The sequence below is a fragment of the Panthera pardus genome, unplaced genomic scaffold (genome assembly GCF_024362965.1).
Source record: "Panthera pardus isolate Hobbes unplaced genomic scaffold, ASM2436296v1 HiC_scaffold_20, whole genome shotgun sequence".
Lineage (NCBI taxonomy): Eukaryota > Metazoa > Chordata > Mammalia > Carnivora > Felidae > Panthera > Panthera pardus.
Window position 1 is genome coordinate 41,338,690 of NW_026526766.1, and position 16,667 is coordinate 41,355,356.

A 16,667-nucleotide genomic window follows, 5' to 3' on the forward strand; every position below is an offset into this window, starting at 1 on the left:
GGAAAAAAAGGGAGCTGAATGAATGAAAAGTCTTTTGTTTAACTGATCGACCTACTTTTATTGCTTACCCATTGTTCAGGTTCTTACTTTCAACACAGTATTATTTATTTGAAAGTCTTCATATGCTTTATCTTTAATTCTCACAACAATCCTCAAAGTAGGTATTATTAATCCTATATTACAGATAAGGAGGCGGACCTGCAGAGATGCTCAACTATGAGCCACTGAAGTTGCAGAGCCAGGATGTGACTCCATACTGCCTCTGTGAGTCTTGACGGGCTTGGGACATAAGCTCTAGTACCTATTACCTAGTAAAGCCAACACTTACTCAGGGAAAGAAGGATATTTAGGAAGTGTTATGGGCTGAGTTGTGTTTCCCCCAAAATGCATACCTTGAAAGCCTTAATCCCTGGTACTTCAGAATGTGACTATATTTGGAGACTGAGCCTTTAAAAAGGCTGATTAAGCTTTAGGGGCACCTGGGTGGCTCAACTGGTTAAAGATCCGACTCTTGATTTTGGTTTCTGAGTTTGAACCCTGCATCGGAGCCCTGCGTCGGGCTCTGCACTGACAGCATGGAGGCTACTTGGGATTCTCACTGTCCCTCTCTGTCCCTCCCCTGTTTCCTCCCTCATGTACCCGGCACATGCTTGCTCTCTTTCTCTCAAAAATAAACATTAAAAAAAAAAACAGGTTGGTTAAGTTAAAATAAAACCAATAGAGTGGGCCCTGATCCAATCTGATTGGTGTTCTTAGAACAAGAAGACATTGAGATGCAAACAGACACCAGGGGTATGCATCCACAGAAGAAAGACCATTTGAGGACACAACATGAGGGCATCTGCAAGTCAGGAAGAGTCCTCAGAATGAAACCACCCTGATTTTGGACTTCTAGCCTCTGGAACTGTGGGAAAACAAATTTCTGATTTAAGCAACCCAGTCTGTGGTATTTTGTTACAACAACCCTAGGAAATGAATACGGAAGAGAGAAGAAATCATCGAATGCGGTAACACGCATAGACTACAAAAGTTTAACAGCAGCTCATCTGTTGTTCAAAACTAGACTGAGAGACGTTTCAGATTTTGGCCCTGCTAATGAAACAGGAAGGAGTTCCATTCCTGGAGGCACTGAAGGACCGTGGCTCTGCCCGCCAGGCACACCCCTTCCAGGGTATTCCTCTCCTGCTACCCTACCTATCCCTTCTCGATCTCACACACAGAAATGTGGCTGAAATGTCCCCACAATGCCAACATACACACCCTAACAAGCAAGGTACATGATAAATTAAAAGCATTTCAAAGGCATGGCCCAGTGTTGTTACTTCAGATCTTGCTAGAATAACAAGACATTTATAAAAATACAACCCACTGGATATTTGGCACAGTTTGGGAATGAAGAATATGTCGACTGAGAAGCCAATACCCCAGGCTGTCAAAAAAATCTCAAGCCAAGATTTCTTTTATAAACATCACCTATCTTTAAAAATTCTACATTCTAGGAAGAAAATGTCTGCTTATTTTCTAAGTCTCTTTTTGCCTGAACATAAAACACATAAACCATACATAAGAACATACTAAATGCTCAATGTTCCACACTGATGGAACAGCTCTGTGCATCTGGCAAAAAGCAGCAACACTTGCAGCCACGGCCATGGGTCACCCTCAGGTGACACACCTATGCAGAGCCCCCATTCAACACCGGCCACCTCCAATCCCGATGAGCACTGAAAGGGGGTATTTACACATTATTTTTTCAGATACTAGCCAAACAATGTTCCCGTTCACTCTCTCACTCACCTTGGACCATACAAAATTTAACATCTGGGAGGATAAATGCAGCCTCAAAAGCATACGACAAGGGTGAGCAGTCATCGACGAATTCTCCTCAAGCAAAGAGGGTTTGCCAGCCTCCTTCTGAGGTACAGGCCCTGAAAGGCCAAGTGTGGTATGTTTGAGTTTCCATCAGGCCTGGTGCTTGCTGGCTGCTGCTACGTTCAGTCAGAACCCCACGGCCCAACTGTCCTATAAACATCGCACCCTTCTGCTAAGAACTGCTTGCCTAGACTTACTCCTTAGAGCCGAGAATATGCTGTTTGAGAGCTGCAGCCTGCATGTTAACTAGCTCTTGGAGCACAGCTGACCCCTCTCTTCTCCAGGGCAGTGACTGCTCTGAAAAAATACGCACATTCACATGAACCTAACAAGAACAGGAAGAAAAGTCCAGATTTTCCTCACCATGTGCCACCCAGCCATGTTTACACTGATCGCAAGTCCTCAGGTTAATCTTCCCCGGTTGAAAACATTCACACGTGCAGTTTACCAGTGTGCAACGGATGGCCTGAAAAATAGAGGAAAAAAAAGGATCAGCATCTGTTCAAAGGTATTGTATTTCTTTACCACTTTAATAAGTAACATCCACTTCCATTTTTAAAGGCTTTATGTTGGTAGGGGCCTGGAGTGTTTTAAAAATAAATTTGGAAAGCATCAAAATCTCTTACCAAAAAAAATGTAAGAAAACAAAGCTCACACACTAATAGAATGTTTCATGCCATTCATATTTAACCTTTAAATTAGAAACGTAGACCAAGCAGAATAAGAATAAAGGATTATGTATTCTACAAGATGCTTGATTTGTAATGCTAGGGATCCCAAACAGAAAAAAATATTGCTGCTACTATATATTCCCATTTAAGTTTATCCACTTGGCAATAATGCAGGAAAATACATTCTACTACGATAATGCTCAAGTGAAATGTTGGTGAAAGTAAAACATGACATACAAATATTATTATTAGAATGTTACTTCTCTTCTGCTGAGTTTCACTTAGATGCTTTGTTAATCTTTCAGATACACTTTGAAAGACATCCCTATTGGCTCAATAAAATCTAACATACTTCTGGTATTATTTATCTACTTTCCAATTCCTTGTTTTTCCATTTTGATATATTAATTTCATTTTCATTCCTATTTTGAAAAATACAAAACAACATTCCTTTTACTTTAATGGTGATGTAAGAAACGAAGTTTAAATTTGTTTTTAGATCATATATGGAATAGGAAAAGCCATTTATGCAAACATCTTATATTGGTAACAATCCAACTGGATCTTAGAAAACTGAAAAACACACTCAAAAAACTTTGTTTACGATTACTTTCTAAAAACGTTTTACCAGTTTATATTATAAAGTGAATCCACAGAAAATTAGCATAAATGAAGTGTAACTTTTTATGGATAAAAACCTATGCTTAAAACTTGTGCAAAAGCTGACCTTATGCTCCTAGACCACACTTAATAAATTTATCTCATATATTTAGTTCTAATTTGCATGGAAATTCTGAAGACAGAAGGGACTTAGTCCGGTCATTCACAGATTAACAACCTACTGTAACTATCTGAACTGCCAGGAAAAGATGGCTCTACAGCTTTAGATGCAATCAATGCTTACTGATTTGGGGTGGGGGAGTGGTGTTTGGAGGAGAGGCTGCAACTACCTGAAACTGCAGTTCTACAACTGAAAGTTATGCTCACTTACACAGCTTCCAGATGCTCATACTCCTAGAGCTCATATTCCATTTGGATTTTTATATAAACTGTCTCACTTATAACAGACAGTATTTTAGATATTGGCAACACTGTTGGGCCAATTCCATTTACAGAGAGTAAAACTGGACAGGTTTTACTGTCCCTTATCAGGCAAGTTTGAAAAGTATTTCACTTTCACTAATGAACATTAAATCTATAGTTTCCCTGTTCGGTTTGCAAGAAGAGTCTGTCTTCACGATAGACTCCTTCCTTAGTTCACCTCCACCTCTAATTTGCTGCTCCATTACCACTGGGGAAACACACAATTGTATAATCTGCCTGGTATTTCAGGGTTTGTCTTCCAATGTCAACAGTCCAATTATGTATTAGCCAGGTTGTGAAACTTTGCTTTATGTATCGTGATTTGAAGAATTACTAATAAGAAATAGGAACACCAAAGGAAATGCTGACTAAGCAAGAATAATATATATATTTGTAGGTTATATGAGGAAATAATTCTCCCAAAGTTTCTTATTTCAATTTCAATAGTTTACTGACTGAGCAATATATCAGAATGTAACAGGTTAGAAAGAGCTTCTTTAAATAACATGTTCATTAGTTAATGAACTCACAACTTGACTGTAATATGGTCAAAAAACCCAAACCCAAACAAAACAGTTTAGTTTAGAGGGAGGTGTTTCTACTAAAGAAAAAAAAATGCACTTCACAAACTATATAATTATAAATTCAGATATGGCAACCACATTGAAATGAAAATATTCATGTAATCTGAACAGCTTTAATAAAAGCTTTCAAAAATATACCAAAAAAAATCACCTCTGCTTTACCAAAATTTAAAAATTCCCAATAAAATGATTTCTCAAGGATTATACGTTAACCCCAGCATAAAAGATATACATGTTTTAAATCATTACTTTGTTAATATTTAATTATTTTACAAAAATAGCCTAATTTTATATTGTGTTTAAAGCACACTTTTGTCAATTTTAATTATTGCTACATTCAGGACAGAACAAATTAAGAGACTATAGATTTGCTTTATTTTTATGTATAATTATTTATTCACTGATTAAATCATTTATTCATTTGCTCTAAACCAGTTTATGATTTAAATATTTTCTCTACCTAAGTAACTTTATACATCTGGCACATTTGGGAATTAAGTTCATCATCCTTTTTTTATGAATTCTACTCTTTTTGTACCTAAACACACAAACATTGGAACACCTCAACTCCTTTTGTATATAAACACTTAAACACTGGAATATCCATTTTGTATTTCTATGAATTCCAGAAGGTCTACTTGTTTTAAATTCAGATTTTTATAGACTACAATTGTTCCTTAAGGGAATTATATATATTTAAACAATATGGTCTAAATAAATATTTTGAGTAAGAGACTATTGTGGCTTCAAAGGAAGTTTTATTCTAAATAACATTTTTGAAACAGCATAAAACTTTGACATACTATTTATTCACAACAAAACAGAACCAATGTGATCACTTGCCAACTCACCCACACTTAAAGAAAATAAATTATCATAAAATTATCAAAAGCAGTTAAGCCTCAAAAATGCACATGCTTTACAAGGAGACAGCTGGAAAGAGTAGAAATGGATAAGCTTTCATTTTTGTGAGCATATTCATGTCTTCCTTCATTCAGCCAACATGTGAGTTCCTCCCACTCACTGCTGAGCACTCTCAACTATAGAAAATCCAGAGATGACGATGAGGTGGCAGAAAGGGGACACCAGGAAAGGAGTAGACAGTATATACTGTCAGACTGTTCCCACCTATATATCAGGGATCTTCATGCAGGTCTGGCTATCTCAGGTTATCAACCCCTCCATGACTCATCAGGAGTGCTCTGTTTTTCTTTTCTCAGTTCTTACATGATCAGCATTGACAAATCCCCAGAACAATAACAATGATAAATTTTCTTAAGCCTGCAACTTATTAAAAGTAATTATTCTTTCTGCTTACCTTTACCATGGATTTCTTGAAAGAAAAATCCATGCACCCAACACCTACTGCTTCCACTTCGCACAACCACCTACATTTTAATTTTGCAATCTGGTTTCTGTCCCACACGTTCCTGAAACTTTCTCCAAAAGGAATGTTCTCATGAATTTTGGTCCCTTTTTCTACTCTCCTGGTCTTCCGAGACCTCAGTGCAGCTTCCGGCACTCTTCCTTCATTCCTGGGCTGTAGAGACCAACGATCCTAGTTTCACTGGCAACAACTTCTCACTCATTCTCCACTGTAAATAAATACAGGTGTTTCCCACGGCCAGGCTCTCTCATTTTTTATTTTGGCAATTCTATCCCCTCTTCCAGCTTCAAATACTATCATTTTGCAAAAACCATTATTTTGGAGCCAAGTACTGTGTTAAGTGGCAAGAAACGGATGGCAGAGTCCCTGTGTTCAGGGACTTGACAGAGTTTGTGGGCAGTAGGTGTAGAGGAAAGACCCTAAGAAGGAAGCCCTCAAAAGGGCTAGAGAAGCAATCATCTCTTTTTATTCCTCTGTCTTTTCTTCTTCAAAGGTAGGATTTAAAATTTTTTAACAGTAACCTATTACCTAGTATCATTAATAATAGCTAGACTTACTGGATATTTGCCATTTTCTACTTACTAATGTCACATACTTTACAAACATTAGCTCTCTTAATCCTCAGAAAATACTGTGAGGTTAGCACTATCATTACCTTTATTTCACAAATGAGGAAACTAAAGTGGAGATAATTCAGTACCCTGCCTAAAGACACTGAACTAATAAAGCCACAGGAAGCCGACCCAGGTCTGTGTGAACTCTCCGTATGACCGAGAACCTTGAATTATAATCCCATTCAGTCAGGCAATCTTTGGGCAGAGCCCTTCAGTCTGCCCACCATTCAACCCCCACTGTACACTCTTAACTCTTGCTCATCTTTCAGATTTTAACTCGAATACTACTTCTATTCCTGAGGGCAGCTGCCCTCATCTCCCAGTCAAGTTCCCCATTAGTTTCCTGTTTCACAAGGGGTTTTTCTGTCATAGCACTTAAGACAGTTGTGAATATTTATCTGCAACTTATCTATAATCTATTACGTATAAATGTATTTATTCATCTGTGTGAATACTTGATTAATATCTGTCTTCCCTTCTAGAATTTAAGCTCCATGAGGGCAGTCCAACACGTTTGTTGAGATTACAACGTACACTGGCAAATGACAGGTACTCAAAAGGCACTTGAAATACATGATTCTCAGAGCCTTTTTCCTCATCTGTAACAGTAGCAATAACATCACAAGTGTCAAAGGACTTAAATGAAATAATGACTATAAGGCCCATGGCACTGTGTCTAGTAACAGTAAAAAGTTTCAGTAAATGGAAACCATTTATGACACTAAGAAACTTTCCATATATTATATTTGAATTTCCCCCCATGATTCTTCCCAATGTGCTATTTATCCAATGCTTTATAAAATGTTTAACACATAGTCTTAATGAATAGATTGACATACGTGATGCTATATTATTCATACTATAGTCCTCTAAGATAGGCACGACAGGGATTAGTATTTGTTTTTAATATTAGGGATCAGAAATGTTTATATGGATATTACACGGCTCTTACATGACAGGGTGATTTCCCAATTATTAATCAGTTTATATCCATTCTCTACAGAGAAAGGAAGAAAACATACAATTAAACCAGTAAATTATAAATACTGACATTCAAAAGTATATCTAAAATAAAATAGGCCAATTTAGAATAAAAATATTTAATCAAAGTTTGAGCAGTAACATTTTTACATTTGAATATTAAATTAGAGTGCATTTGAAAGTATTCTGGATGAGTTCCAAAGCCATATTCAAATAAGATTCTGTTATCACGAAAACTGAAGTCTCTTCAGCTTTATTATGCTCATAGCAGGCTTGAACTCTGCAAGAATATGGGAGCTAAACATCAATCTTCTCACCAAATGACATTTCTCAGGAAAACATGGATGGTTGCTTCAGCTAATATTTAGTGTACCTCATAAAAGAACTATAAACAAGTCTAATTAATAAATCTATTAGCTGTTTCTTATCTGGGGACATGTACACAAGTTACATATTAATATAAAATAACAAAAGGCAAAATAAGGCAAGGGGGCAATTAGAAACATAAGACATATATTCTGAAGCAGTAATCATACAAAGTGAACAAAAAATTAAAAATTTAAATTCTAGGTTTTGTCTTTCCACAAGAAATACTATTTGCCAGGAGCTCCCTTCAAGTGACCTACATTAAAACTGAATTATGGAAAGAGCTAATCATTAATATAGCATCCATTCTGTCCTATAAGTTTCTATTGTAAATGTAGGTGGGTAGATTCTAAGTATACAAATTAATTGCCTATGATGGCTGTAAGTGACAAGGTTTACCTTTTTTATTTTTAACAACAAATTTCTTAATAAACGGAATTTTCTACTTTGGAAGTCACATGTACATATAAATATGTAAAACTGGCCAATCCTCCATGAGGCTACAAAATAGTCTGTGTTACTATGAACTCTTATTAAGTCATCACTACATGTTATTCATCTCTGAACACACAAGTCCAAGAAAGAAAGGTATATACACATGGTGACAGAGATCAAGTGAACCATTTTATTGAGTAGGAAAATCATCCTTGAATGACTTCGGTCTTAAAAATAAATAAATAAAAATGTGGAATAAAATTATCTGTTCACAAATCTGGAAGCCAAGTATTATGTCACAGACTACACTGTAGCAATTACAAAGCAATGGTTGCCAAGCATTATGAAGAGAATGGCCAAAAAGATGCATAGAGATTAGTGGGACTTCCACACACATTTATAAATCTTGTATATGAAAACCTAAGACAAATAGAGTACTTCAATAGCAATGTCACAAAGATTCTAAAGAATTCACATGACAGTAATGGTCAGAAAATAGCTTCCTGTACAAATTTCAGGTCAGTTTTTTCCCCTCTCATTTTCACACAGCTGATACATAAACCTAATGGAAAAGAAACAACTTTCCAAAGAAGTACTTTGAGGGATGCCTGGGTGGCTCAGGTGGTTGAGCATCTGACTCTTGAATTTGGCTCAGGTCAAAAGATCCCAGGGTGTGGGATCGAGCTCCCTGTCAGGCTCCTTGCTAAGTGTGGAGCCTGCTTGGGACTCATTCATTCATTCATTCATTCATTCATTCATTCTCTCTCTCTCCCCCTTCCCATGAGTACACACACTCTCTAAAATAAAATAAAATAAAATAAAATAAAATAAAATAAAATAAAATAAAATAAAATAAAATAAAATAAAATAAAACAAAAGTACTATGAGTGTCAACTAACACTTAGAAAATCTATAGGACACTGCCTCTTAGAACTCCTCAGTATCCTAAATTTGTCCAACACACACTGCAGTCTGAGCAAAGAAAACTCAATTTTTTTGCATGGTGGAGTTACTGGGCCAATATGAACTAGACAACAGCACAAGAAATGGACTTTTACTTGATTACAAAACTCATACAGGATTAAAGCAAAGGTATATCCCCCTGTTGTGCTACAGGATTTTGCAATCCTTGTTTGCAAAGCAAGATACAACAGCATGAGCTGAACAGACACTGAACACTGACCAAAAGATGCAAGGTTTTAAATATCCCACAAAGAAATTTTATAACAACCTAGAAGTCTTATCTAACTCTATTAGACTATTAATATAAATCTATATTTATAACAAGCTGGGTATGTTTTCAGCATTTATACCAGAAAAATACAAACCCGAGTTTGAATGTGCAATGTTCACAGAGTTCACAAAAAGAAATTATCAGTGATTATAAGGTGTACTATAAAAATTAAGGATCCACAGAGTGTTGAACTGCACGTAAATGCCACTACTTGTAATAGAACAGTAACAACAGCAAATGAGAAGCAATGAAGCTAATGCTGTCTGCTTAACAAAACCCATTCAAAATTTCACAATGGAAAATTACAGCAGATGTATGTATCATATTTGGTGGTAAGATAAACTTGAAATTGAAAAATTAACCCTTCAATAAAATGTTCCTTCGAATTTGTCTCAATGTTTTTAATATCATACGAAGAAATAGCAACCTGATCAAACGATCATTTTGTTGTACCTTTGTGCTCTGAAACTTCTTGGTGTCTTCAAAAACTAGATTTTGTGGCTGAATCAGAGGATTTGAAAATACACAGTAAGGCCAGACTCGCTACAAGGGCCAAATGCCAACGATGTAAACCTGGTCAAGATGAAAAGCTGGACAATTCAAAGATGGTCAAACTTCAACAAAACACCACGAGAATAAAATTACTGATCAAGGAAATACATCATCTTCACAATAAACACTTCCAAAATAATTGAAAGAGATTCACTGGGGAAAAGCGGCCTTTCAACACCATTTACTGTTAAAATCCAGAATTTTTAAACTTTATTTTGAGTTTTTCTTAAAAGCTATGATCCCAGGACGCCTGGGTGGCTCAGTTGGTTAAGCGCCTGACTTCAGTTCAGATCCTCACGGTTCGTGAGTTCGAGTCCTGCATCGGGCTCTATGCTGACAGTTACAAGCTTGGAACCTGCTTCAGATTCTGTGTCTCCCTCTCTGCTGTCTCCACTCACACTGTGTCTCACTCTCTCTCAAAATCGAATAAACATTTAAAAAAAATTTTAAGGGGTACCTGGGTGGCTCAGTCAGTTAAGCGTCTGAATTTGGCCCAGGTCATGATCTCATAGTCCATGAGTTCAAGCCCCGTGTCAGGTTCTGTGCTGACAGCTTAGAGCCTGGAGCCTGCTTCAGATTCTGTGTCTTCCTCTCTCCCTGCCTGCCCCTCTCCCGCTCGCTTTCTCTCTCTCTCAAAACTAAATAAACATTAAAAAATTAAAAAAAAATTTAAGCTATGATCCCTCCATCAAGTGGCAGAATCGATAAAAAAAAATATGGCATATTCATATGATGAAATATTATTTGGCCATCAAAAGGAATACTGATATATAGTACAACACAGATGAACCTTGAAAACATTATGTTAAGTAAAAGAAACCATTCACAAGACCACATATATAGGGTTCCATTCATACGAAATGTTCAGAACATAAAAATCCATAAAGACAGAAAGTAGTTAGTGGTTACTTAGGGCTTGCAGGGGTAGCTAAAGGATTTTTTGAGGTAATAAAAATGTGCCAGAATGAATATGATGATGGTTGCGCCCAGCTGTGAATATTCTAAAATCTATTTAATGGTATACTTTAAATGGTAGAATGTATGGTATATGAACTCTATCTCACTAGAGTTGTTTAAGAGGGATGAGGGACAAAACTCACTGCATCCTCTGGTTTCTACTGGTGGTGTTATTTAACTCATAAGATAGCATTCCCTCATAAGGTGTTACTTAACTCGTGAGATAGCATACATAATGTAATGGAACACCCTTCTTTAACCTAGTAGGTCTTCAATATACAAATGCTAAATGAGTGGATAAACAGAAAGCAAATGAAAAAATTTCACTGTTGCTTAAATTTGAAAATACCTTCTGCTTTGAAAATATTAAAACTTAATATACCCATTTAAAAACTGGCAATTATTTTCTAAGTCCACTGCTATTTTTCCATCAGGAAAATCTAGGACATTCTTCAACAGACTGGGGGGGCTGGGAAGGTGATTCTCAGTTATGTTCACATACTAATATCAGGATACTAAAACAACTAAGAGAATTTGTTAAAAACTGATAATGATGAATTCTGTCATATATACTAGCAAAAATATTCCTCAATTTATTGTGATGAAAAAGTTACTTCAGCAAAAGTCATGAAGCAAATTTGGTTTAGGGGGAGGGAGCAAAGAGGGGAAACCATAAGCTTCTGAGTAAATGTTTACACATGAGTGTTAATGTTTCCATGACTTTGTGTGAATACATAAACACAAACAGGGAGAAAGAGACATATACACAGGCACATAAATTTTCACAGACATGGATCCAATGAGCATCTGTAGTCATTACCTTACGACCACAACCTACTATCAATCGACATGAGGAAGACCCCATTTAAATAATTTAGGAGTTCAGAGTAAAAATCAACAGCGGGATATAGCCAATTATATAAGGAAAATATCCATGCTTCTATGGCATCAAAGCACATGCAGGCTTTGGAGTGCATGTGTTATGTTTTTTTCCCCCCAATTAAATTAGGCCTATGGTAATACAAGCTATTTTGTTAGGCAATTAGTAATATTAGAGAAACAGGAAATGAAAAGGCATTTCAATTTGGGCAGAAACATTTTATTTTCTTACCTAACAGTTAACAATTAAGATATTCCATTTACTGCTGTATGCTTACACATTTTACAGACTACTCACACAGGCAGCTGTGATAATTAGAAAGGAAATACTCTTTCAATGAACATACCTATCATCTACTGAAAATAAGGGATTAGCTCACCATACAAAGTAACCCATTTTAACTAAACTCTGTCTACATTTACCAGAATGCGTAACTTTATATAAGGAGCCAAAGCATCTCTGATATCATATGAATGCTAAGCAATACTCATCTCATTTCACCTTAATGTTGAATCAGCGATTTTGTATTCCATTGATATACATTTTATTCATTTTCACTAATGCAATTTGAAAGGTGGTAATATGATTACATTTCTCGGTGGCATTCATGAAAACAATTACTAATATAATATGATGGGGAAGACATTAATAAGGAAGGGATTGATAATGAGATGCAAGAAGATTTATAAACCTTTAAGCACTTTACAAAGAAATACCTCCTCATTAGCCAAGAAGCAAGACAAGAGAAAGCCTGAGTTCCGGTATTTCAGAAGCAGCTTCAATCCCTGGAACGATGATTTGCATGATGATCTCAGAGTTTGGTGACCAAGCAAAGAGGTGCAGGAATAACCCAAGACTTATCCCAAGTTGTGCCCAAATGTAAGACACCATCCTGACTTGATGATGCCTCTCTTTGCCAGGCAGCGTGGGAAGGACTCCTTCAAGGAAGGAGTACCTCTAAATCTTGATCCTCTACAAAAGGAGCTAGCCACCTTATTTCAAATGCCAAGCACAGTAATCAATCCATTTACCAAGCAAGAACATAAAAGGTGGGTGACCTTTTAACTAAATTTACTCCTCTAGGTTTGTGAAAAGAATTTATCCCAGTGAAGCAACAAGGGAGACAAGTTGTTGCATTTTAGAGTGTATCATTTCAGATGACAACTCTGATTACCCGGGCCAATTGAGGCAGCCTTCGTGAGACTAATAATATCCTACGTTTGTACAGTGCTATGAAGCTTGCATAATATTTCAAATACATTCTCATATTTAATCATCAAAATCCCCCAAATTAGAGATTTTTCAAACAGCAGAAAATGAGGCTCTGAGATGTCCTTAAATGGCCACATCTAGTAATCCAGGGCTCTTTCCACTCTGCCTGTGTATGAAAGGCAAGAAGCGAAATAATCCCCCTTGCTACCCTCCCTCCACAGTGAGATTTCCTCAGATATACATTTTTTTCAGTTACAACAGGAGTTTAAAACGAAGTAAGAGATGTGGACAAAACTACACTCAAAGGGAGAGGTGTGGGTAAAGGTTTAAGCAACTTAAAAAGGTGGGGTAAACTGCTAAGTAAGCAGTTAATTTATACTAGGATTTTCTACAAAATGGTACATTTTAGACAGAGAAAGCAAGTCTGAGCAGCTTTTTGTAGAGTTTTAAAATGGTTATACGAAGAAAGGCCAAAATCTAAAAAAAGTGACACAAGGTATCCTTAAGAACACTTGGTTTATTTTATATCACCTTATTTCTACATGTCTTGGGATTGCCCATAAATAAGGAGTGTATCTCAATAAACATTTTAATACTTTCCATTGTGCATATATAACTGTACATCATAATTATGTCTGATTATGAAAGAATGTGTCTCTTTTGCCCAAGAGCAGATATCACCTCAGGAATCATACCCATTACAAATAATAATAATGAGATGATGAACAGTCTACATGCCCTCTTATACGTTATTTATGTTAGGTCACAGATTCCCCAGGGGTCCGTGCTGAGACCTGGACTGGCTTCATTAGAGCTTCATATAAATCACTAAAGGCACATCTTGATTTTACCACTGGCTAGAGTCACCAGAATTCTTCAAGTGAAACCTCTCAGGTAATACATTTTTTAAAAACACAAATACAACGTTATCATTTCTTCTAAAAGGTAGTTTTCTCAAATTCAAAGAGCTACATTCCAATGCTCAGAGAAACCTCACAAATTTCTATGGAATCTATAAGCATCTGAGGGTAAAACGTGCCCTAGAGTATTGAAAAAACATTATTCTCTTTTTTCTTGTAAGGATTAGTTGGTTAAAAGACAAAAGAGAGACATATACTTATAGAGAAAGACGGCGAAAAGCAGACCATCTAGCTGCTAACAAATGCTTCAACATTACTGAGCAAATGGAGAAACGTATGCAATGGCTGTCAGGAACTCTGAGCTGACTCTTAAAAATTAAGAAATAAATAGAAAGCCTTGTGGAAAAAAAGGGAGTCTTCCAGAACAATGTTAATGTCATCTTGGGCATGTGGACTGGGTTCACATGTGTGTCAGCTGAATCAACATAATGGGCTATAACAGCTTCGAAGCAGCTAATATGGTCCATTGGGTCAATAATCCGTGAACTAAGAAGGATTTACTTGATAGACTATAAATGGTTCATAAGAACTCAAAAATCACTCCATCAGATCAAAAATCCAATTTTCATATGGTGCCTTTGTACGAATTAGCCAAAAGAAAGTAATAGCTCTAAAGGACTTCAAGGTCTATCAGTTAAAAATTTACTTTTTAAAGAACAGTGTAGAGGAGGAAGAATTAAATGTATCTCTCTCTCTGGTGAACCAACGTATTTTAAGGGGAAAAATACATTTTATGATGGAAAGCTAATATACAACAGGAAATATTCATGGAGCTTCTCATATTTTCCTATGGGTACTTGGATGTATGAATCCAAACAAATGAAAACATACACATACACATGCATCCCCACCCCCTCCCCATATATCTCTGCAAACCCATATACATTATCAGTACGTAGACTACAAAACACTGATAGCAACATTCAAAGATGAGGAATTATATTTTATTTTTGCTTCTTTACATAGTCTGTATTGTGGGTCTGTGGTATGAGGCCATGGAGATGGCACATGGATACTGGCAAATTCTTTCATCTTCATGTATGGAAAAGCAGACAAAAAAAATATAAAAGGCAAACAGTAGGAACTACAATACATTTTCCACATTTAAGAGAGAGAGGAGCGGGCTGGCTAAAGGGTATATAGTCGGTGTTTACAGATAACTTCAACTTCTGCCCACTCTACACTACAGAGAAATACTAGCCTTATCCTCTATTTGTGGATTTCATTATGTACTCACACTAGGTGATAGTGGTTGCAGATTAATTTTTTTTAATGTAAGTCTATCTATGTGAATAAATGTATTTACTAAGTTCATGGCAATGAAGAAAAGTAGAGAAAAACGCTCCAAAAAATGTAACAGGCTGTAATTAGAATTCTTAACAAGAAAGAATTCCTTTCCCAGGGAAGAAAATGTGATCTATCACTTCTCTCTCAAAATGCTATTAGCCTCTCTTCATCATAAGGACAACAAAAAGGAATCTTTTTTCTTTTTACAGGAGTAACACTGAATAAAATAATAGATGTTTTTACATCAAAGTGTATTAGCTATTGACATAAACTCAGTCCTCTTAACCTTTACACAAGGGAAAGAAAAATTCCAATAATTCTGAAATAGACAGATAAAACTTTTCTCTGTGGCTACAGCCATGTACTATTATATGTAACTGCTTATTTTTAAAAAGAGCCTTATTGGTGCTCTCAGAAGGATTTTCTTTTATACATAGCTTTATCCTATAATTTTGTCCCTGTTGGGCACGCTGCCTAAATTTAAACACAAACAGTCAAGCAATGAAGAAACATTAACACATTTACTGTGAACAAAAACTCCCAGTTGTACAGTGAAATTTTAATACATTTCAACTTATCTCTTTTACTAATGGGGAGAGTACAAACCCTGCAGGAATTCGCTCTGCAAACTGGTAATTACAGTAGACTCACTTTTTTATAATGCATATGTATAGTCAGACACAAAAAACCCTGGCTGCCCTTTTGATGTAGGTTACAATAGGAATGTTTTAAAAATTATGAAAATGTACAGCAATTCTAAAGGAATGCATTATTTCATGGAAAACTGTCCTTTAACTCTGTATATGGACACAAACAGACATATATGTAGATATTTGCTTTATACACCAGAAGGCACAAGCTTTATCAGCATGTGCTTTCATGTCATTTTCCCTATAATCTTAGTGTATAGAATAAATCTACTCCTTTTTTTCTATAAAGCTAGATGTGATTTTGAGTATCATAATTCATCTCTTACATAAAGATGATATTCTTTCATGTGTCTGGTTTTCCTATTTTATCCCCTCTAGTTTTAGGTATTAAATCTGTATTTTGAGATCTCATAGAATCTCTTTATTAAATAATTAAGGATTCCAAAGCAATAATTTGTCTCTCGGTATAGGCAGGCATAACCCCTTGACAAAAAAGACCCTCGTACATACCTGCACAGACCAGGAACCACATATTCTAATATTAATAATAGCACAGAAAGTCAACAAAAATGAAGTAAAATCTCAGTTACTATTCATATCACTTGCTCGACACTTTACATTTATCTGTCAAATCTTTCGTTGCATAACTTTCTAAGAAATTTCAATCTGATAGAATGCTAAGAAGCTATCAATATATAATTTACATTAAAATCATGTTTCTAAGTATTGGCATACTAAGGAAAAAAACAAAAGCAGAGAAAGCTTTTCAGTAGACATAACATGTGTAATACCTTGAGAATTTTAATAAACAAACAAACAAACAAATAAATCTGCTAAAATGTCTGTGAATGAATAGCATCTACTAATTCCAGGGATACCTATCTGAAAATAGACACCATAAAATTCACATAATGCATAAAACATATAGAATACACTACCAAAATATGCAAGCTGTTGTACAGAAATAATTTCCTGATCATCC

The 16,667-nt window shown here is 35.9% G+C and overlaps 1 protein-coding gene across 19 annotated transcripts in view; it reads right to left on the reverse strand.

Moving 5' to 3' along the window:
* Positions 1 to 16,667, reverse strand: part of BNC2 (basonuclin 2) — a 436,316-nt gene that overhangs the window by 158,495 nt on the left and 261,154 nt on the right. For 17 of the 19 annotated variants that reach the window (XM_019415417.2, XM_019415425.2, XM_019415420.2 and 14 more), the window contains one exon: positions 2,236 to 2,338. In XM_019415417.2, the coding sequence (XP_019270962.1) occupies positions 2,236 to 2,338 (103 nt within the window). Of the gene's footprint in view, positions 1 to 1,797; positions 1,978 to 2,235; positions 2,339 to 5,528; positions 5,767 to 16,667 lie in introns of those variants that run through there. The other 2 variants (XM_019415424.2, XM_019415427.2) reach the window with 2 other exon arrangements.